This window comes from Pristiophorus japonicus, chromosome 9 (genome assembly GCF_044704955.1).
Source record: "Pristiophorus japonicus isolate sPriJap1 chromosome 9, sPriJap1.hap1, whole genome shotgun sequence".
NCBI classification, from domain to species: domain Eukaryota; kingdom Metazoa; phylum Chordata; class Chondrichthyes; family Pristiophoridae; genus Pristiophorus; species Pristiophorus japonicus.
The window spans coordinates 63481183-63505970 of NC_091985.1; the positions used below are offsets into that span (position 1 = coordinate 63481183).

The following is a 24788-nucleotide window of genomic DNA, read 5'->3' on the forward strand; positions in this document are numbered from 1 at the left end:
ATTCCCTTTCTTTTGCTGGAAAAGATGGCTCACAAAGGTGATGCCAGCAAGACCTAACCGGTACGTCTGCATAATCCCTATGGAGGAGACAGTGCTGGCAATTATTGGGAGGGGCATTGCTGAGCCCTTGATCAACGGCGGGGCTGAAAGAATGAAAGATGCCGGTATGTTCATATGTAATCCTCCTCCTCACATCCCACTTCTAGCTCATCCCACAATCTCTTCTGATTTAAAAGCTGTACATAGTGCAAGTATGCACCTCCTGCTTTCGCCCCCTCCCCTCACCAAAACCTTACCCTTGTGCCTTTCCCCTTTCAGATAGCCAAGAATGGACACCTGACCAGGCATTGGTAGAGGAGCACGAAAAAGATAAGGGGTAAGCCATTTAGGACCGAGATGAGGAGAAACTTCTTCACCCAGAGAGTGGTGAACCTGTGGAATTCTCTACCACAGAAAGTAGTTGAGGCCAATTCACTAAATATATTCAAAAGGGAGTTAGATGAAGTCCTTACTACTCGGGGGATCAAGGGTTATGGCGAGAAAGCAGGAAGGGGGTACTGAAGTTTCATGTTCAGCCATGAACTCATTGAATGGCGGTGCAGGCTAGAAGGGCTGAATGGCCTGCTCCTGCACCTATTTTCTATGTTTCTATGTTTCTAAGAACACCAAGGCACTGATGGTGAAGACACAGCGCCATCACTTAATTTCACACTCACAGCCACTAGCTCAGATAGTTACACGCCACGTGCTTTAAAGGATAGGTTAGAGGCGGAAGCTGCATGTGGTGAGACACCGGGCACGAGTAGCCTGCAGCCAGGGCAGGATGAATGGGTAGCGCAGGTGCCAGCTCCCCGGAGGGCGAGGTCGCACATGAGTTCTGCTGTACAGGACTCAGATGAGGACATCGATGGGGCAGTCTACAGAAGAACACTGATGGTATATGCACAATGAAATGCTTGGTGCATTGGCAGGCCTGTTAGAAAGCCTGAGTGCAATGTCAAGGAGCATGGAGGAGTCCGGCATCAAACTTGCACAGGGCTTTGCACAGAGCTTGGAGCCCATGATTTCCAGCATGAAAGTGATGGGCAACTCCATTAGCGCACTTGTGGACCCAACCATGATGCACCATTTCAGCTTCCATTGCAGCACAAGCAGATGCCACCCACCGCCTGAGTGCTGCAGTGGAAGATCAGACTTCTGCATTCAAGCTCAGCCTGCTCTCATGCAGGCTCAGCTTGTTACCATGCAAGCTCAAACTGCTGTAGGCTTTGTTTACCAGTGTGGAAAGGGACTTGCAGGGTGACACAGCAGTCCAGCAATTTGTCCTCCAACAGATGGCTATGTATGCCTAGGCGCCGCCCCGGGGGAGTGGCAGTGGCTCCATGGAACACGAATCTGCTGTCCTCTCTCAGAATGACAGCATTCATCCTCCTACCATTGCCACTCTACCAGCCAGCCCAAACTGTTGCTGCCCATGCCGAGGTGGTGCAGTAGACCCAGAGCTGCTTGAGGTCATCCTGCAAGGCCATCTGCAGGAAAGTCAGCTGCCTTTCACCAGCCATGCTGCAGCCACTGGGGTATCACTTCATAGGTGCACTAGGACAGACAAAGGCACACTGAAGAAAGGCACTAAGGGAATGCACAAGGGTGATTAGTTGACTTTGTTATGTAATATTGGATGGATTGATGTATAAAGTTGGATTGGAATGTTTCTTTCGTGATGGCTTTTATTTCAGCATTGTGGCAAGAGGACACTGTGATGGTCAGTAACAGAGGGAAGGTAAGGTTTGGGACTATTGTTGAATGGGGAATTGGTTGTGTCACAGGCACGACAATCGGATGAGACGATCACAGACAGCCCAGCCAGAAAGGGGCTATCTTGGCTGTTTCCTCCCTTCCGCTTCCTCCTCCTCCTCTTCCTCAGCTGGTCTCTGTATGGCTGGCGGCAAGGGCTGTGCTCTCATGATGGCGAGGTTGTGGAGCATGTGGCAGACCACAATGAATCCTGAGATAGACCCTGGTGAGTACTGCAGAAAGCAGAAATGTTGTTTAAGGGTGTCAATGTTCTGCTTGATCAGATTCCATGTGACAGCGTGGCTCTCATTGTATAAATGCTGCCTACGTGAGCATGGGTTGCAGAGCAGAGTCATGAACCAGGAGTTCAGCGGATAGCCCTTGTCGCCTAGTTGCCACCCTCTGGTTTGTCATGGTGGGCTCAAAGACTTAGGGAACAGCAGACTGCTACAGAATAAAAGCATCATGACTGCTACTAGGATAGCAGGCATTCACCATCATGATGTGCTGAGCATGCTCAGATATCAACTGCACATCTCAGCATTTAGATGCAGCACCCGCAAAGCCACTTGTGTACAGTTGATGGTGTCCTGCACCATGGGGAAACCCGCTACCCTAGAAAAGCAACGTGCATATTCCGCCTGCTTCTTTCAAGTCAGAGAGAAGACAATGAACTACACTCCCTTGGCATAAAGAACGTCTGTCACCTAACTTATACAGCAGTGGACGGCAAACTGGGAGATGGTACAGATGTCGCCTGCTCCAGTCTGGAAGAATCCCGACACGAAAAACTTCAAGGTCAGAGTCACCTTCACAGCCACTGGCAGCGGTGTCCTTTCTGGACAATAATACAATTTACATAACATTTCACAGTTCACCTACAAGAGTACTAACATAAAAATCACTATGCAAGCTAATTTGAAACAGCATGACATAGGGAGGTAGTCTGGACATAGGAATGTTGTTTGGGATGATTGGGCATTTGTTAACATTTTCATAAATGTACTGTGCTCACAAGCCAAGGCAACTCACACCCATCAAGACAGAACCAGAATATGTAATAGACCAGTCATGTTGAAACAACTGACAAGAGTATGGCAAAATAGCTATTGCACTTTATGGTCCTGAACGTGTCAAAAGCAATTGTGAGAGCAAGGTTAGAGGCATGCTGCCACCACTTTGCAAATATCTTCCACTTATTATGATCCTTCATATAATGATTACTTTCCAAATCATCACAGCAAGGAATACTTCACAAAGCACTTACATAATACACACAACACTTTATGATCTTACATATCTTTGAAGGCATTGTCTGGGGGATATATTGGAAATCTTATTTATTTTAAACTTCCTTTAGGTTTTTCCTAAGAGAAGTGGTGCCATGGATCCTGGCACTTCACAGCATGTTGCGTCAAATCCTCCAACTGCTCAAAGTACCAGCACAGAACGCATCCCAGAAAATTATGGTAGTGAATTTGCGGATGGTATACAAATGAGGAGGAGCAAGCGAAGAAGACAAGAGAGCAGGAGGGGGATAGATCAGAACAGGGTGATGTGTATCTGATTTATGAACCCTAAGGGGCCAGCCTTCATGCAGGTCAATGCAGGTGCACAGGCCCTATTCTACATCCTTTGAGTCCTCAATCAGCAGTCTGCAATAGCTGGTGATGAATGTGCAGCAGTTCACCTCCAACATCACTGTAGTCATGAGGGCAAATACAGCTCATAGTAACTTTGCACCTGAAGATATTGTCCCTTCATTATTCATCCTCCTCATCCAAGTCATGCAGCACAATAGGAAGAGCTAAAGGGATTCCTGTCCTCCCAGCTTTGTCAGCTGAAACTTCCACGGCAGTACCAACTGTCAAGACTACTGGAATGTTTTGCTTAGAAAACTGAAGGATTTAGGCAATAATAGGGACAAAATTCCATTTATTCCATTTTGCTACGGAAGTTACAACAGACGAACAGAAGAACTTTCCCCCCCACCCCTCCCCTCCCCAGAAATTCATCCCCAATGATTCAATGCAGAAGATTTTAAAAGTATGCCAGATCTTAAATGCAGAAATAGAAAAATAATGGCAATGCAAAATAACAGCAGCAACAACAATTTTGTTTTGACTGTTTTCACTAAAGTAGGCCATGTTCAGCTGTCATGAACCCAGTTTATACGAGGCAGGCCTTCGCTCAACCTTGTGAAATTCAACACGAGACGTTATTGACACAATTGGCGAATTAAATGAGGCTCGAGCATGCCTGTATTGCGGCCTCCATCTGTCACCACAAATAGAACTTTGTAAAATCTGGTGCACCGCAAAAATACACACCATATACAAGGGTCCAAACTGCCAATAAAGCTTTGTGAAATTAGGGGTTAGATATTTACTTACCCGTGTTTATAATACTGTTACACGACCATACAAAACGTAATCAGACTATTACTAGAAAGAAAGAACTTATATTTATATAGCACTTTTCACATCCAGAGGACATCCTGAAGCATTCACAGCTTTGTGCAATCACTGGTGTTATGTAACAAAAGTGGCAGGCGATTTGCACCCAGTCAGGTCCCACAAAAAGTAAATGAATGAATGACCAAATAATCTGTTTTCGATGATGTTTGTTGAGTGGGGAATGTTGGCCAGGGCACCGGGAGACCACCTCTTCTTCTTCGAACAGTTCTACAGGATCTTTTACAGCCATCTAAACTACCAGATGAACTCTCTGTTTAGTATCTTATCCAACAGATATCACCTCCATCAGTATTGCACTGGAGTGACATCCTAAGTTATGTCTTCAAATCCTGGAGTGGGGTTTCAAACCACAAAACCTTCTGACTCAGTCACGAGGGAACTACCCACTGGACCAAACTGACACAATATCTAAATCTATTTGCAAATGAATTTATATACAAGTTTACAAAGGAAATACTTACCCTATAACATCTCGCAGATCACGGTCATCGTCATCATCCATGACAACTAGAAAAGACATAAGATTAGAATAACAGTTTTTACCTTCTACTAACAATTACAAAATTACTTTTTGGTTACAATTTTACACTACTATAGATGAGCAAACCGAATTGGGTGAACATGAATCTTGCTGTTAAGACCTCCAAGAGATGAGCAATTTCTAGAGTTAATAATTTTTTTAAACTGTATGATACTGTTTATGTCCGACTTTTCAGTTCAAGGCCTCTACTATCAAATAAGCTAAGTGACATTGGGAAAAGGTTGTTGGATATTTCCTTAAATTAATTTTGTTAATTATGGCAATCTATTCATAATTCATCATAACAAGTCATTATAAGAATTCCAGAGTGCCTTTTTAAGGGTTCCCACCTCTAGCCTTTTCTCACCAGCATTTTTCATTTATATATATGTAATACACAACTTGATGGATATGGAGTGCCAGCTACCAAAGTATCCCAGCCCATCCATGAAAGTGACTGTATTTATGCATGTTACTTTTGTTAAATGTGCATTTGGTGTGCTGTATGCTGTAATACTGAACCAGCATTAGCTTGTGAAGATTATACTTTTAGTCACAATATGCAACAGTTATAGAAAATCATAAAAATATTTGTGTTGTTACTTTAGCAATATCACCAGCCTTCTACAAACAAAATGTAAATAACCAGTTAAAATGTATGCAGTGGTATTTAAATTACCAGGTAAACTGTAGGTATTACCACATCATATCAAACCTTATTGGCTTAATGACCAAACATTTAAAGTCACATGTCTCTGCTGACACTGCCTTAGTTCCAGGTGAATACATGCTTAATCTGACCATAGTCCCACTCAACCTCTTACAAAGGGCTTCTATTAGCAGCTAGGTGGTGATGGCATTTAAATAGAATTATTCCTAAAAGAAATCCAAACTGTGAAAGACATACCATCTATTTTTAATTCAAAATCAGTTTATTTAAATGACAAACATAATTGAATTACAAAAATGGACTATAATTCCAGTAGTGTAACAAACTCAAGATCAAACAAAGCTCATAATTCCAAGCAGTTCTAAAATCTGGAGCAAAACCCCAATATCCTCCACAGTTTTGTCTGAATGAGAATAATACCATAAGCAAAGTACCGATCCTTGTGTGTACAGCATTCACTGGTAACAGCTAAAGAGGCAGGTGTATCACCTAGATAATGAATTCATTGCATTTAGTTCTTTTCTATTTGGATTCCTTGTTATGGCGATAAGATCCTTGTTCTTGATAAACAATTTCTATAAATTGGAAGACAAAGGTGAACCACTAACTAGGTAAATAAAAGCGCCTGGACAAAGCTGTCAGACCTGAAAGTCCTCATAACAACCTGGTAAAATATTTCAATCTTTGTTCACACTGGCAAAGGTAGTTGGTGGCTGGTCCTACAGAAACATCCACCAGGTCTGATAAAAATTATTGCTAGCACTTGATCTAGCATTTGCCATGACAAAACCATCTTTGGTGAGTTGCTACTCAGACAACCAAAACAAAAAGATGCCCTATTAGGCAAAACAAAAACTTTGGTAAACTTGACAAAATGTAAATCAAGCTTTTGAAGAATTATTACCCAAGTATCCTCAGACTATAGGAAATGAATTTGTATTGAATTACAGCAAAGCAAAACATCGAAGAATGATGAAAAATATTATTTTTCTGGATTCTGTAGACAACAGTCATGACTGTTGTTGAACAAGTCCTCACATGCAAGAGTGAGGAACAGTTAACTGACCAAGATGGGCACACACTGCATGAATCTCTTAATGGAACAAAGTCTCGGGGTTGTTTTCTTCTCCGAGAGGATGATGGCAATTCCTATTTATTTAAATGGATTGAACAAACAAGGATGAACTGAATTTATTAATTCTTGCCAATCTTTTTTCCACAAAAGATAATAGTTTCATAGTTGAAATGATGAAAATCTTTTCCTACAACCATCAGCATACAATACACCTACTGATAATGTAAGCTAAGGCTCAATTGACTTCAGCAACAGTAGCCACTGGAAGTCGTGAATGTATCCACAATTCCATTCACGGGAAAAACACTTCTTGTAGTGTAGCTCTGCCTGCAGCTGTTCATATTCTATTTCCACCTTCTGAAAGACAATGGCACATCATACAAATGTACAGATGCTCTCTGACTACCAACTATGGGAATAGTATTTTTGTGTATTCATTATAACTACAATTTATTTCCTTAAAGAGTACAGCAAAAAATGAATAACCATCAAAGTGCTTTTCAATGCTTCATTTAGAGAATTATTCAAAAATTACATTTCCTGATTTTTCATAGCTTTAACTGGCAACAAAAAAAGTTCTCAGAGGTTCACCAAAGCTCCTAACTGCAAATTGTTTTCGGCTCACAAGCAGTCAGAATTTATAATCCAAATAAGCAATTGAAGAAAAGAATGATGGAGTTTCTCAGTGGCTAATCTCAGCAATGTGGAATGCTGTCCTGCATAACGGAAGATTCAAATAGTTTTACTTCGAGAACAAAATATATGTAAAGGTGACTATTACAGTCCTCCTCATGAACTGTTTGGAGAACTTAATAGCTGGTCAGGATTGATAATACACGTGAGGGACACGCTAACTTTTAAAAGTTTGAAAAGTTAGCACCAGGCGCAAACGATTCTGAATTTCAGCTAAATTGGGCTTTAGCATCCCTGGGAGAAAATGACGTGCTAATTACCGTGGGATGGTCCAGGGACACTATTTGCAGAGCGCTACTCAATTTCAGCTGACTTGTATTCAGCAATCATCCTTCAATTGTTCACACTGGTCGATTTCAACTCTTAACGGGGAGGTAAGACCTCTGCCGGTTGGGCCATAAAAGAGCTGGAGCGGCGGGCCCTGCAACATCGCAGCCCCCTCCCCTCCCCTCCCCCCCCCCCCCCCCCCCCCCCCGACATGCGAGAGAACACCTCCGCAGGTCGGGCCATAAAAGAGCCAGAGCGGCATACCACCACAACTTCCAAAACGAGCTGCTCCAAGTGTGCGACAATTTCAAGGTGTGCGACCGGGTGACGTCATCAGGACCCAGTTCAGCATTTGGAGCATGGGCAGGAGCATCTGCAGGGCCCAGGTACAGCAGAGGAGCACAAAGGTCGTGGCGGAGGTGCGGCGAGTGATCGAGGCAGAGGAGCGAGGAGGGATCATGGCTGAGATTCAGTGGGTGATTGTGGCGAAGGTTCAGCGAATGTTTGCTCCAAAGGTGCGGTGGGAGATCATGGCGGAGGTGCGGCGAGTGTTTTGTGGTGGAGGAGCGGTGAGAGATCATTCCAGAGGTGCAGCGAATATTTGTGGTGAAGGAGCGGCGAGAAATTGTGGCAGAGATGCGACAAATGAGGGTATGGGGCCCAGAAGAACCGAGGGCCCTGGGGCAGCACGAGCCAGCCTACATTGCGATATGTGCGCGCACCAGGTCCGTGCAGCAGAGCAGGTCTCCAGTGGTCCTGGTTAACCCTTGCACTGGATAAAGGCCTAGCTATGTCAAGCCCGTATGGTGGCTGATGTGCAACGGTCACCACGCATTAAAAAAAAATCCACACACAGGCATCTTCCACCCCTTCAATTGGAGTTCAGGACTGCAATATCGGGTCCTTCATTGAAACGTGTGAACTCATCCCTTTTGGTGTGGAAGCAAGTCATCCTCGTTCAAGGGACCGCCTATGATGAATAGCAAGCTGCAGCCACTCATTTTCAGCATTGCTGCACTTGAGTGAGACCTCTGAGCAACTGAGAGACCTTTGCTGAGCTACTGACAGAACTTTGCTGAGCTTTGTAGGACAGCTAGTGCAAATCCTGCTTCAAGGGAGAGGGCCATGCGCTTTAACAATGTGGCATTGGAGACATTGGTGGGGGCAGTGGAGAGAAGTCGGGAATCGCTGCTCTCTGCATCTGGAAGGAGGCCAGGTCTCCAGGGCGATGTGGCTAGAAGTGGCCGAGGAGGCCAGCACTGTTGTAGACCGAACCCTGACACAGTGCTATAAGAAGTTCAACGACCTCAGTCGGGTGCTCAAGGTGAGTACAAGCTTCCACATCTCCTACACACCAACCTCTGAACCTTTGTCTATGCACACTGAGCAAACTACCACTGCCCCACAGACTCACATCCTCATTTCATGCCTTGCCTACATTCACAGCTATTGAACCACAGCAGACATATCTTCCACATACATAGCTGGACTCTTGCTCACACGTTCCTTTCTTTTGCAAGCCAAGATGGCATATAACGGGAGGACACAGCAGAGGACTGTAGGGAATGTAGGGGGTTAACTTCAACTGCAGGAGCGAATGCTGTGGCTCATTGATCCGCAGGTGGTGGGCACCGTGGCCGATGGAGATGTCAACAGCGCTGGGGACAACAACAGTATCTTTATCACTTCTCCTTTTCTCATCCCACTTCCCCGTCAAACCAGAAGGCTTTATCACTTTCCAGCTACTGATACTGTCTGCCTTCCTTGCTCCATTCCTGCCCCCTGCCCTCACCCTGTCTTGTGCCATTTATGCTTTCAGATAATCAGCCAGCAGATATGCAGCCTGTACCTGAGCACACTCAATGGTAGAGGAGGACACAAGCACTGCATCATTGCATCTCGCACCAGCTCAGAGACTGGCACTATGCGGTCCTTAGAGGTTAAGTTAGCAGAGGGGTCTGCACTGGGTGATGTACTGGGGCTGAGCAGGTTGCAGCAAGGTCATGGGAAATGGGTACCTCGGGAGCCAGCTACCTGGAGGGAGAGTTTGTGCACGAGTTCTGCTACACAGGCTTCAGATGAGGACCTTGCTGGGGAGGTGTTCACAAGAAGGGTGATGGCCATGCACTCTGACATGACAGGTGCAATAGCAATTGCAGCAGAGAGCCTCTCGCTATAGTAAGAAGTCCGCCTCCAGCATTGCACACACAATGGAGCCCATCATTTCCAGTCTGCAGACGATGGTGGACTCCCAGAGAGAGCGTGTGGATCCAGACCTCATGACACGTGTCAAGGGCGATGTGGCAGCTTCCATTGCAGTACAGGCAGAAGCAACGCAACGTCTTGGTGCTGTGATGCAGACCATGACATTGAGTCTCAGACTGCTCTCGTGTAGTCTCATCTGGATGCCACACATGCGCTGCCATCGCCGCTGGGTCCACCACAGTCCAGTGGGGATCTCAGTGTCGTAGCAGCCCACCAATCTGTGCTCCAGTAGATTGCTGGGGATGCTGAGGTGCTGCACCAGGGGAGTGGCAGTTAATCAGTGGAGCAAGAACCTGTTGTCCTCTCTCAGGATGACAGCATTCCTGATCCCACTACTGCCACTCCGCCATTGTACTTGTCGCTGCCGGTCACCCAGCCAGCCCAGGCTACCGCCGCCCCGCCTGAGGTGGTGCAGTCTTTCTAGGCCCAGAGCTGGTCAAGGGCATCCTGCAAGGCCATCTGTAGTCTCTGGCCCTGAAACACAGCAGCCTTCCACTAGCAGTGCTGCAGCCACAGGGGACACACTGCGGAGAATTTGTAGAATAATTAAACCAAAGAGGGGATATAAGGAAATGCACAAGGGTGATTCATAAATACATTTGTTCTTTATGATGCTGTTACTTGTTATGACAAATTTTAACTGGAATGTTTAATCTTTGCTGGTGTCTTTCATTTCAGTTTTGCGGCTTTAGTATGGGGCAAATTGATGTGGTGATGGGGACACAGAGGAACTGGGAAGTGGGATGGAATTCACTGGAACTGAAGTCTGATGAGGTGGTCGTGGACCGCCCTTCCAGAATCCCGATTGTTTGCCTGCCTCCTCTATCGCTGCTGTTGTTACTCCTGCTCTTCTTTGTCCTCTCCACCTCCTCTTTGACCTCCTCCTGCTCCTTCTCGTCCTCCTCCTCTTCCTCCACCTGTGGTGGAGCTATGCCTGGTGGCAATGGCTGTGTCCTCATGATGGCCAAGTTGTGCAGCAATCAGCAGATGACGACAAATAGGGACACCCACTCAGCCGAGTACAGGAGGACTCCTCCCTAGCAGTCAAGGCAGCACGCCGATGGTCTGCTCAATGATGGTCCTGGTGGCGGCAAGGCTCTCATTGTATAAGTGCTGGGCAGAAATGTTGGGGTTGCGGAGGAGGTCATGAGCCAGGTGCAGAGCGGATAGCCGTGAGCTTCATGTGGTGGCTGGAAGAGAGCTGGCGCAGGATGAACACATCGTGGTTGCTGCCACTGACGGTGAAGATTCTATGTGTGTGGTTGCACACCAACTGCACATTTAGTGAGTGGTAGCATTTGCGGTTACGGAATAGCTCAGGATTGTTATGTGGTGCTTGCAAAACGACGTGGGTACAGTGAATGGCATGCTGCACCATGGGGAAGCTCGCTATCCTGGCAAAACCACATGCATGCACCAGCTGCTTCTCTCTGGTCATCGGGAAGGAAATGTATTCCCTTCTCCTTCTGTACAGAGCATATGTGACCTCGCGGATGGAGCAATGTACGGCAAACTGGGAGATGTTGGAGATGTCTCCTGTTTCACACTGGAAGGATCCATTCCTGTAGAAATTGAGCATAATGGTGACCTTGACTGCCACTAAGAGAGTCGTTGTCGCCCTGGTCTGAGGCTCAAGATCTGGTTACAGCAGATGGCAGAGCTGTGACCACGTTCTTGCTTAAGCGCAGCCTTTGAACACACAGTTCCTCAATGAAATTGATGTAGGAAAACTGCTGCCGGAATACCCCGGGAAGGCAAGGTCTCTTGTTGCTAGCCCCGTTAGGCCTCCTCCCTCTGGCCACATTTTGCTGCCTTTCCCTCTGCCTAAATTGCCTCCGACGGTGACGTCGGAGCAGGAGGTCGAGTGCCAACGCAGCTCCCATGAAACAATTTAAATGTTGTCTTTTCAAATCTGCGCTCAATGAAACACAGGAATGGTTAAGAGCCAGAACACTCCAACTGAAAAGCTCAAATCTGTCCAATAGCAAGTCTGCCTATGTGTTAGTGCGCTGCAAACAGTAATGGCCGACAAAAATTATTTCTAAAGGTGGCGCCTTTAACTAGCGCTCCTCCAGCCGACTCCTGACTGAAACTAGCGGCAGGCGGTAAGCCAGGGGCGCGACCAAATTTCTCTTCTGGGGCGGTAACGGGACGCTGTGGAATCATCACTGGCACAGTCGAGTGGGGTGCTACCTGTTAGCGCCTCCACAAAACCCGCGCCCAATTTAGCGGGGGGCGCTGTTGTCGCCGAGCCTGGTCGAAAACTCAGTTACACCCAGTTAGCGCTCCCGGGAGGCACTAATGGGAGGAGCAAAGTACCCGAATTTTGCATCCTTAGCCTCTTCCTATTTAAAATAAATGTGATACCACAGAAACAAAGTAAGCACCACTGTATCATTACATCATCATCATCATCATAAGCAGTCCTTTGAAATCGAGGAAGACTTGCTTCCACTCTAAAAGTGAGTTCTCAGGTGGCTGTACAGTCCAATGCAGGAATTACAGTCTCTGTAACAGGTGGGGCAGACAGTGGTTGAAGGAAAGGGTGATGGGGAGCCTGGTTTGCCGCACACTCCTTCCGCTGTCTGCGCTTGGTTTCTGTATGCTTTTGGCCACAAGACTTGAAGTGCTCAACACCCTCCCGGATGCTCTTCCTCCACTTTGGCCGATCTTGGGCCAGGTGCCGGTGGGGATGTTACACTTGATCAAGGAGGCTTTGAGGGTTTCCTTGAAACGTTTCCTTGAAACGTTTCCCCTGCCCACTTGGGCCTCGCTTGCCGTGTAGGAATTCCAAGTAGAGCACTTGCTTAGGGAGTCTCATGTCATGTCGTGTAACATAAAGTTGTGGAATTATCATATTATATTATTATATTGATGGTATCTCAATCAGTAATAGCTTGGCTTATGTCTTGAAAACACTAAAATTGGAATGCCACCAAGTTTGTTAGAAGTCCCTGTTATGTAAAGGTTCAAATACCTATGTACAGTAGTTCCTCTAGAGAGCTCGTAAAAGCCAGTAATTAAGGATGCAAATATAGCCATTTGATGCAAAGATATGGCTATAACAGTAAGACATGTAAAATTCTTGTCCAAGGGCCTATAATGAAGTACTTACCTGAAAGTTCTATGGCTCTCCCAAATGGCTACATGAAAATAGATAATCTTAAGGTCCTTGGCTATAACAGAGGGATGCCAGCAAGATCACTGTGCCCACCCACTAGTACCTGCACACCCGCAACTACAGACAAAGGTGAACGTACCTTACTTTGGCAGGTAATTAATACAGCTGGAGACTCTTCTTCTCAAAGGAAGCTGGGACAGCAGACCTGACATTATGCTTTCAGTGGCATTGCATGAAAGAAGGCATGCAGGAAGATCAAGAGCAAGGTTCTCAAGGCTGAAACCGATAGATTTTTGGCGTCTAGGGGAATCAAGGGGTCGGGCGGGAAAGTGGAGTTGAGGTTGATGATCAGCCATGATTTTATTGAATGGCAGAGCAGGCTCAAGGTGTCAAATGGCCTACTCTTGCTTCTTGTGTTCTTGTGTAAAAGGCCAAACCCTTACTCTGAGACTGTGACCCCTGGTTCCAGACTCCCCAGCCAGGGGGAAACATCCTCCCCGCATCCACCCCGTCAAGCCCCGTACGAATTTTGCATGTCTCAATGAGATCACCTCTCACCCCTCCAAACTCCGGAGAATACAGGCCCAGTTCACTCAATCTCTCCTCATAGGACAATCCCCCATCCCAGGAATCAATCTGGTGAACCTTCGTTGCACTCCCTCTATGGCAAGTATGCCCACAAAACCTTTACGCCTAGTACAAGCAGGCTTAGGGCCTGCTTTTACCAGCGTAAGAGTGAGGATAATTGTTAAAATAAAACATTTTAAATCGTTTAAACATTCAAAAATCTACAAAATTAGTGCAGGTTACTTTTGGCCCCTTTAGAAAATTGGGCGCGATTCCCACCAACAACGACTTTTATTTATATAGCGCCTTCCCACAGATTGGTGTAACAGAAAGGTGAGAGGGTGGAAATTTCAGGTATTGTGAGGTCTGTGATGAGACTTGAAGGCGATACAGAGTACAACGTCCTCGCGACCGAGTCCATTCTGGTTTTTGTGTTTTTCCGGATTTCAGACAAAAAAATCAACAGTCTGAAATCCAGAATCATCGACTGAATCCGTGCCGGGTTTTGAGCGGCGAGGTCCGAATACCAGCAAAACCCAAAATCTGGCACAGATGTGGCCGAGGATTACGGATTCCAGACTTGATTTTCTTATCTGAAATCCGGAATTCTCGACCAAATCTGTGCCAGATTTCGGGTCCTGCCTCAAAAAAATGTCCGGTTTTTGGAACTCCGGATTTTGGACGCTCTAACTGTATATATTTTAGCTGTGTTTATTGTAACATCACCACCTCTGGAGCAAGTAAGAAAAACAAATTTTTATGTTTTACTGTTTACATTTAGTGGTTTTGGTACATGCTGCATCAGTAGTTCACCTTGAGAAGCTGAAACTTCTGTGACCTCCCTGTCTTTTGAATTTCATTTAATTGCATTTGGCCACGAAATTGGGATCTTTAGCGCCGGCCGGTAAGGCCGGTTTTTGCAGAAAAAATGGTGGCTACCTCGCTTCCACCCGCTTTTGGTGCGGAATGTGGCGACTGCCATTTTGGGCAGGGTAGCAGCATGCCGTTGCCTGTGCTCGCCACACATATTTAAATAATCCAAATCATGACGTCAACCGACGTGCAACGCCTGTATTGGCACATGATTTGTGATGTTCGACATCGCCACACTTAATACTGCCTTCTCCAAACCATGCACGGAACGTGCGTGCAGCAGTACAAAAGAGACACTGCCAGCACTTCTTAAAAGGGACACACACAATTTTCAGTTAAGATTTTTGCTTTTGGAATGTTTTTTTACAATTTATTTGAGTGGTGACTTGGTTCAAAAGCTGCTGAAGTATGCGGGGAGTGCTGCTGGACGTTTACATGGTTTTGGCTCTTAAAGAAAGACCTCTGAGAAGACCACTTTACCCCAGTCCTGGGGGCTCTAGTTGCAGTCCCCTTGGGTTGCAACATCACATGGAAATGGAGCATTGGCAGCAAAGGGGACAAGTTGCTCGCAGCGGCAGGAAGAAGCAGAAGAGGAGGAAGCGGAAGGAGGCAACCCAGACAGCCCCTTTCTGGCTGGGATATCTGGAATCGAACCATCAGCCTGCGGTACTAGTAAACACAACCCCAATTCCCCTTTCAACATTTGTCCCACACCTTAGCTTCCCTCTGTTATTGACTGTCACAGTGTCCTCTTGGCCACAATGCTGAAATAAAAGCCACCACAATGCAAACTTTCTAATCCAACTTTATCCATAGATGCATCCAATAATACAACAACAAATCAACTAATCACCCTTGTGCATTCCCTTAGTGACTGTCTTGCGTGTACCTTTGCCTATCCTAGTAATGTTACGCAGTTCTACCCCAGTGGCTACAGCATAGCTGATTGATGGCTGCTGACTTTGTGGGGAAAAACTGCAGATGGCCTTGTAGGACAACCTTGAGGAGCTGCTGGCTAGGAGTGTGAAATCGAGTGACGGCGTTTCTTCTTCTTCTTTACTCTCCTCTCCCTCTGCTTGGTCAACCACTGGCTGGGCAGACTGGATGTCTTGGGTGTCTGAAACGAGGAAGGCACAAGGGTAAGGTTGCAGTGAGGGGAGCGGTGTAAAGCAGGAGGGCACATGCTTACACCATGAGCAGCTTGTAAATCAAGAGATTGTGGGATGAGGGTGAAGTGGGATGTGAGGAGGCGGATAACGTATGAGGATACAGGCATCTTGTATTTGTTCCGCCCCGCCACTGGCCATGGGCTCAGCCATGCCCCTGCCAAGAATGGGCAACACCGTCTCCTCCAAGGGGGTGAGGTGAAGCTCGGAATGGGAGTTGTGCCTCGTGTTTGGTAGAGATTGTTGGTAGGTGAATGATAGGGGCGGGGGGGGGGGTGCATTCAGCAGTGTGTTAGGCTAGTGGTGCAATTGGTAGGAGACGGCTTTTGAAGATGCATTCACTAATCATGACCACTCGTCTAAGGTTATGAAACTTCTTTGGGCACTGGAGCCAGGTCCTGGGTGCGACACTGCTGGCAGTGACGGCCATGGCGATTTGGTCCCACATCCCTCTTTCTGACAGCCTCCTGTGGGCAGAGGACCTCACTTCTTGTGTTGACCTCCAGCAAAAAGCTGAAATTATGCATCTGAGACCTTGGGTGCACTTTACCTGGTCTGTTGAACCATTTGTGTTAGTGCTGAAGCATTTTTAGCACTTTTTATCTGCTGAAGGCAGCTCAGCTTTAAGAGCTGCAGACTGCCTTGAAGAGGAGCAGACTAGCTTTAAGTAAAGCTAGCTTCACTCCAGCAACACAAACTTCGGCCCCTGCTGAGCGTATAGCCTATCAGCAGCACATCCGCGCTCGGCTGTGCGGTCCTATAATAGTATTTAGCAGACAGCACCAAATTGATGTGCTGCCTGTGTTTTTTGAACGAGCGCAGGCATATCTCGCATCGTGGTGCCCGTATCTGGTTTTTAGCGTTATCGAATTTCATCCCTATGATCTTTGAATGGAAGTACCCAAACTTTTACGTTTCTGCAACCTGAGATTATCTGATGAGCTTTGAAAGCACTCTACATGTAATGAGCGCCATTTGGGGAGGCTTTTTATGCTTCCTGTACAATTTAAATATATTAAGTGTCTTGCATATACTGTGCATTTCCTGTAAACATTACACATGCATCAGTGTATCTTCTGTCTTGTCATGGGAAATCTGTTAGATATTATAAATTAGTGAAAATGGCTCCAAGCTTTCTTCGGTAAATTTCAAATAATTACTGCAAAAAATGTAGTCACTTTGCAAATGTTTACCTTTCGCATGTGGTGCACCAGCACATACAGGCAACTCTCAATTATCCGTACACGGATCCAACGGAAAACCGTTGCAACGGGATTTAAAATTCTGTTGCCAACAAGTGAAAAGACAGCCCCAAATAATTTGGAAAAATCTCCTTTCAAACACTGTGCTCATTTGTATTTGCTCATTCTCTCTCTCACACACTTTCTCTCTCTCACTCACTTGAAAAATTACCCTCCTCTGCCCTTGCTTTGCTGGTGTGTGTGCGCGCTGCTGCAGCCGCCGTCTCTCGCGGCCGCTGCTGACGTTGGGAACGGGGGCAGTGCCAACACCAGGTTCGAGGCACAGAACCTGTACATGCATGCTGGTAATGTCTATCTTTTGTTACTGTTTGTATTGATTCATTAAAGTTTCAACTTATAAATGTAAACTCGCCCTAACGATTGTATTTATTCATTAAAGTTTTAACTTTAAAATTTAGAGTCACCCTAATGGAAAAATCGTTTACCTGGAATAGTCCAATCCCCGAGGGACCCGGATAATCGAGAGTTGCCTGTATTAGGACTTATCGCGAGTTGCCTGTATTATGACTTATCGCAATTGTAGAATACAAAAGAAAATTTAAGATGATTTAGGTGGATAGAGAAGTCTTATAGATAAATGTAATTAAAAAAGCACTTTATAAAAGAATTTCAGTGTTAAAGTCCAAACTGGAAGCCAGCACCAGCAAAGTTGTGAAATTAAAGTGATTCCTTTGATCTTGCTTTTGAATTCAGTTGTAGTTTTAAATTGCTAATGATTAAAAAGCTAACAATTGAGCATGTTTGGAAACAGGTATGGAGAGCAATTACCATCGACAGAAATGTTATTTAATGCTGTGCTATGAACTGCTGTTGAACTCAAAACTCACATAATATAATTTTATTCGTACATATTGTAGTTAATTTCAAGTGTATTTGGAGCTATAAGCACTTTATGGAAGCAATGTTCTAATTCCAATTTATGAGTCACTACCAAAATAGATTAAATCATCATTTATCTCATTGCTGTTTGTGTGACCTTGCTGTGTACAAAGTGGCTGCCAGGTTTACCTACAAAACAGTGATTACATTTCAAAAATGATTTGGGACATCCTGACTAAAGCACTTTCCAACGTTTTACTACATTAAAGGCGCTATATGTACTTTAGGGAATGAAATCTGCCGTCCTTACCTGGTCTGGGATACATGTGACTCCAGACCCACAATAATGTGGTTGACTCTTAACTGCCCTCTGAAATGGCCTAATAAGTCAGTTGTACCAAACCGCTACAAAGAAATATGCTAAGAATAAAATCGGACGGACCACCCAGCATCGACTAGGGCATCGGACCTGACAAAGGGACACTCAGCCCAGTCAACCCTACAAAGTCCTCCTCACTAAAATCTGAGAACTTGTGAGAAGCTATCCCACAGACTAGTCAAGCAACAGCCTGACGTAGTCATACTCAGAGAATCATACCTTTCAGCCAACGTTCCAGACCCCTCCATCACCATCCCTGGGTATGTCCTGTCTCACCAGCAAGACAGAGGTGGCGGCACTTTGATATACAGTCAGGAGGGAGCACCCTGGGAGTCCTCAACTTTGACTCCAGACCCCATGAAGTCTCATGGCATCTAATCAAACATGGACAAGGAAACCTCCTGCTGATTAATACCACCACCCTCTGTCAGCTGATGAATCAGTACTCCTCCAAGTTAAACACCACTTGAAAGAAGCACTGAAGATAGCAAGCGCAGAGTATATACTCTGGGTGGGAGTCTTCAATGGCCATCACCAAGAATGGCTTAGTAGCACCACTACTGACCGAGCTGGCTAAGTCCTGAAGGACATAGCTGCCACACTCGGCCTGCAGCAGCAGGTGAGAGAACCAACATGGGAGAAAAACATACACGTCCTCACCAATCTACCTGTATCTGTCACCACTGCATAGTCCTTGTGGAGACAAAGTCTCGTCTTCACACGGAGGACACCTTCCATCGTGTTGTGTGACACTACCACCATGCTAAATGGTAGACTCTGAACAGATCTACCAACTCAAAACTGGGCATCCATAAGGCACTGTGGGCCATCAGCAGCAGCAGAATTGTATTTCACCACAATCTGTAACCTCATGGCCTGGCATATCTGTCACTCTACCATTACCATCAAGCCAAGGGACCACCCTGGTTCAATGAGGAGTGTAGAAGTGCATGCCAGGAGCAGCACCAGGCTTACCTAAAAAAAAGAGGTGCCAACCTGGTGAAGCTAAAACACATAACTACATACATGTTAACAACGGAAACAGTATGCTATAGACAGAGTTAAGCAATCCCACAACCAACCAATCCGATCAAAGATCTGCAGTCCTGCCACATCCAGTCGTGAATGCTGGTGGACAATTAAATAACTAACGGGAGGGGACGCCATGAACATTCCCATCCTCAATAATGGTAGAACCCAGCACGTGAGTACAAAAGACACGACTAAAGCGTTCCTAGTCATCTTCACCCAGAAGTGTCGAGTGGATGATCCATCTCGGCCTCCTCCTGAGGTCCCCACCATCACAGAAGCCAGTCTTCAGCCAATTTGATTTACTCCACATGATATATGGAACATAAAAACTGACTGCAAAAGCTTCTAGAGATATGTGAAGAGAAAAAGATTAGTGAAGACAAATGTAGGTCCCTCGCAGTCAGAATCAGGTGAATTTATAACGGGGAATAAAGAAATGGCAGACCAGTTGAACAAATACTTTGGTTCTGTCTTCACTAAGGAAGACACAAATAACCTTCCGGTAATACTAGGAGACCGAGGGTCTAGCGAGGAGGAGGAACTGAACAAAATCCTTATTAGTCAGGAAATTGTGTTAGGGAAATTGATGGGATTGAAGGCCGATAAATCCCCAGGGCCTGATAGTCTGCATTCCAGAGTACTTAAGGAAGTGGCCCTAGAAATAGTGGATGCACTTGTGATCATTTTTCAACATTCTATAAACTCTGGATCATTCTTACGGATTGGAGTGTAGCTAATGTAACCCCACTTTTTAAAAAAGGAGAGAGAAAACAGGGAATTATAGACCGGTTAGTGGGGAAAATGTTGGAATCAATTATTAAAGATGTAATAGCAGCGCATTTGGAAAGCAGTGACAGGATCGGTCCAAGTCAGCATGGATTTATGAAAGGGAAATCATGTTTGACAAATCTTCTAGAATTTTCTGAGGATGTAACTAGCAGAGTGGACAAGGGAGAACCATGTGGATGTGGTGTATTTGAACTTTCAAAAGGCTTTTGACAAGGTCCCACACAAGAGATTAGTGTGCAAAATTAAAGCACATGGTACTGACATGGATAGAGAACTGGTTAGCAGTCAGGAAGCAAAGAGTAGGAATAAACGGGTCCTTTTCAGAATGGCAGGCAGTGACTAGTGGAGTACCGCAGGTTCAGTGCTGGGCCCCCAGCTATTTACAACATACATTAATGATTTAGACAAAGGAATTGAATGTAATATCTCCAAGTTTGCATATGACATCAAGCTGGATGGCAGTGTAAGCTGTGAGGAGGATACTAAGAGGTTGCAGGGTGACTTGGACAGGTTAGGTGAATGGTCAAATGCATGGCGGATGCAGTATAATGTAGATAAATGTGACGTTATCCACTTTGGTGGCAAAAACAAGGCGGCAGAATATTATCTGAATGGTGACAGATTAGTAAAAGGGGAGATACAACGAGACCTGGGTGTCGTGGTACATCAGTCTTGAAAGTTGGCATGCAGGCACAGCAGATGGTGAAGGCGGCAAATGGCATGTTGGCTTTCATAGCAAGAGGATTTGAGTATAGGAGCAGGGAGGTCTTACTGCAGTTGTACAGGACCTTGGTGAGGCCACACCTTGAATATTGTGTACAGTTTTGGTCTCCTAATCTGAGGAAGGGCATTCTTGCTATTGAGGGACTGCAGCGAAGGTTCACCAGACTGATTCCCGGGATGACAGGACTGACATATGAAGGAAGACTGGATTGACTAGGCTTATATTCACTGGAAATTCTGACAGGATTGGACAGGTTAGATGCAGGAAGAATGTTCCCGATGTTGGGGATGTCCAGAACCGGGGTCACAGTCTAAGGATAAGGGTTAAGCCATTTAGGACCGAGATGAGGAGAAACTTCTTCACTCAGAGAATTGTGAACCTGTGCAATTCTTTACCACGGAAAGTTGTTGAGGCCAGTTCGTTAGATATATTCAAAAGGGATTTAGATGTGGCCCTTACGGCTAAAGGGATCAAGGGGTATGGAGAGAAAGTAGGAATGGGGTACTGAAGTTGCATGATAAAATTGAATGGTGGTGCAGGCTCGAAGGGCCGAAAGGCCTACTCCTGCACCTATTTCCTACGTACCTATATCAAGAAACGGCTGAGCACACTGGATACATCAAAGGCTATGTGCCCCAACAACATCCAGCTGTCGTGCTCCAGAACTAGCCGTGCCTCTAGCCAAGCTGTTTTAGTACAGCTACAATACTGGCATCTATCCGACAATGTGGAAAATTGCTCTGGTATGCGTTGTCCACAAAAAGCAGGACATATCCAATCTGGCCAATTATCGCTCCATCAGTCTGCTCTCAATTGTCAGCAAAGTGATGGAAGGTATCGTCCACAGTGCTATCAAACAACACAATCAAGGATAAAGCAGCCCACTTGATTAGCACCCCATCCACCACCTTAAACATTCACTCCCTCCACCGCCGGCGCACCGTGGTTGCAGTATGTACCACCTACAAGATGCACTGCAGCAATGCGCCAAGGCCTCTTCGGCAGCATGTCCCAAACCTGCGACCTCTACCGCCTAGAAGGTTAAGGGCAGCAGGCGCATGGGAATATCATCTCTAAGTTCCCCTCCAAATCGCACGCCATGCTGACTTGGAAATATATTGCTGTCACTGGGTCAAAATCCTGGAACTCCCTCCCGAACAGCATTATGGGGGTAACTTCACCACACAGACTGCAGTGGTTCAAGGTAGCGGCTCATCACCACCTTCTCAAGGGCATTTAGGAATGGGCAATAAATGCTGGCCTTGCCAGCGACGCCCACATCCCATGAACGACTAAAACATTTTTGATATTGTTGTTCATATGAAAGGTGCTATATAAAAGTAAATTCTTTCATTCAATTTGATCACCTATGTAGACTACAACATTGTAGTCTTTAATAATTAAAATACATCTGGAAATGTTGTGAATTGCTATAATACAAACTAGGTTTCATGTATAAATCAATTGCACTGCAGATGTTGCTTCAATTTGATCCACAGGCAAGCCTCTGGATTGTCTTCATATTTTTAATAATATTAGTAAAGAGCCAACAGTTTTTTTTACAATATTTGTCACCATTCTAATGCCAGAATGGAGGTCTGCACATTCTGAAGTATGCATAAGCCGTGATTGCTGCAAGCTATCCAAGTGAATACAAATGTCATATACCTGCAATATAACTACAAAATTAAACATCAAACTCCTTTTATACAAGTATGGGGCCTGAAGATTTCTGAAGTAATATAGTTAACATCTAACATTACATTGCCATTTTAATTTAAAAATGTGAAAAAGGTTACCTAAAGTGATACCAGGTTAGTGATTTCAACAGCCCACCTTTAGAAAGTCTAAAAATTGAACAAAGACTACTAGATCTCCTACAATGGTAAGGGGATACACTGAATTAACATGGGCGAACAAAGGAAGATGACTCAATCTTATAAAATTCTGCAGCAGAAACAGCTGAGCCACTGGTGGCCAGCAATCATGTGACTGTTGGAAGGGACAGTGATCTCTGGTTCTACAATCCGAATAGCCAATAGAACTCTACAACACATCACATAAATACACTAATTTTAATAATGGGTGACTGGATGGGTCATCATCATAGGCAGTCCCTCGAAATCGAGGAAGATTTACACTACTAAAGTGAGTTCTTTGGTGGCTGAACAGTCCAACACAAGAGCCATTGACCCTATCACAGGTGGGACAGACATTCGTCGGGGAATGGGGGGTGTGGGACTGATTTGCCGCATGCTCCTTCTGCTGCCTGTGCCTGACCGCTTCACACTTGCAGTGTTGAGATTCGAAGAGCTCAAAGCCCTCCTGGATGTACTTTCTCCACCTAGGACGGTCTTTGGCCAGGGACTCCCAGGTGTCAGTGGTGATGTCGCACTTCACCAGGGAGGCTTTGAAGTAGCCCTTGTAATGTATCCGCTGCCCACCTTTTGCTCGGTTGCCATGAAGGAGCTCCGCGTAGAGCAATTGTTTAGGGAGTCTCGTGTCTGGCATGCGAACTAAGTGGCCTGCCCAGCAAAGCTGATCGAGTGTGGTTAGTGCTTCAATGCTGGGGATGTTAGCCTGGGCGAGGACACTGATGTTGGTGCATCTGTCCTCCCAAGGAATTTGCAGGATCTTGCGGAGACATCGTTGGTGATATATCTCCAGCGACTTGATGTGTCTTCTGTACATCGTCCATGCTTCTGATCCATACAGGAGGGCGGGTATTATTACAGCCCTGTAGATCATGAGGTTGGTGGTAGGTTTGAGGGCCTGGTCTTCGAACAATCTTTTCCTCACTGGATTGGTCGATATTCCATAACAGCATACAGTAAGTTCCCATATCCTCTAAACTGCAAAACATCACCCTCTGGAAACCAGTAACAGTATTATTCTTGTTGTCTTAATAACCACTTAAACTATTCAATCAATAATTTTTCAATAACCTATAATTGTTCAAATTAAATTATTAATTTCTAATAAATTGCAAAGACTTTGGCGTAGAAATTGGCTAAGGCTCAAAAACAGACGTAGATATCACGATGCGCGACGACCACACCTGTTCCTTCCGATGCAGGCAGGAAACAAACTTCATGCTGCCTGTTAATTTAAATAACAGCAGTGTGCAGCCCAGCGCTAAGCACGCTGTTGAGTGGATTCCCGCCTCAGCAAGGGGCCCAAGTTTGTGCGAGACTAGCACCAATTAAAGCTAGCATGCACTTCTTAAACTCAGCCTGCACCTCTTAAAGTGGAGGTGCATTCCGGCTGCAGCAGGTACTGGAAGTTGTTGTAGAGGAATGTGTGACCTACAGGAAGAGTGAAGATGGCGCAACATGGCAGAGAGGATTACCAGATGCAACAATCGAGGCCCTGGTGCAGGAGGTGGACAGAAGGAGAGGTGTCCTCTAACCACAGCAGGCCCTCCAGGCACATGCTGTAATTGGAGCAAATAGCCGTCGCTATCAATGCAATCAGTGTAGCCTGAGGACCTGCATGCAGTGCAGGACGACATTTAATAGCCTCATACGAGTGGTCAAGGTCAGTGAATTCATCGTCAAATGCCTTACCCCATCTGCACCACTAGCCTCACATACTACTCAATACATCACACCTCCATCACTCACTCATCTACCAACAATCTCTATGAAACATGACTCAGACCTCAAATCCATAGCTTCACCTCAGTCTCACACACTTACCACTGCTGTAAGTTTCATACCCATATCTCAGCTTGCACACACTGCCAGCTATTCAAACACATTGCATCACACTCACTGATACACTTCCCTTTCTCTTGCAGGACACGGTGGCTCACAACTGGCGGCAGCAGAATCTTACTGGCGGGGGACAGGCACCACAGCATAAACTGACCCCCATGGAGATCAGATAATTGGAGCAGCCATCACAGAGCCCATTGCCAGCAGTGGGGCTGACACAGTACATGAAAACAGTATCCTGATACCCAATCCTCCTTCTCGCATCCCACTTTCCCCTCATCCCAAAATCTCTTCTGAATTACATGCTGCAGATGGTGTAAGCATGCAACTCCAGCTTTCCCCCCACCCCATCCCCTCATCCAACCTTACCCATGTGCCTTTCTTTCAGATAGCCAAGAATTGCAACATGGCCAGGCATGGGTAGAGGAGCAGGAAGTGGAAGAAGGAAGTGATGCAGAAGACGCATTGTCACTCGCAGCCACCAGCTCAGATACGGACACTTTGCGTACTTTAGAGGATAGACTAGATAATGGGATCTGCACGTGATGAGAGTCTAGGCACAAGTGTAGGACGGTTGAT

At 45.7% G+C, this 24788-nt stretch overlaps 1 protein-coding gene across 6 annotated transcripts in view; it reads right to left on the reverse strand.

The window, feature by feature from the left end:
* bicral (BICRA like chromatin remodeling complex associated protein) overlaps positions 1-24788 on the reverse strand; it is a 110594-nt gene that overhangs the window by 69123 nt on the left and 16683 nt on the right. For 5 of the 6 annotated variants that reach the window (XM_070889389.1, XM_070889388.1, XM_070889393.1 and 2 more), the window contains one exon: positions 4733-4778. In XM_070889389.1, the coding sequence (XP_070745490.1) occupies positions 4733-4773 (41 nt within the window). In that variant the 5' untranslated portion in view covers positions 4774-4778. Of the gene's footprint in view, positions 1-4732; positions 4779-13021; positions 13153-24788 lie in introns of those variants that run through there. The other variant, XM_070889390.1, reaches the window with a different exon arrangement.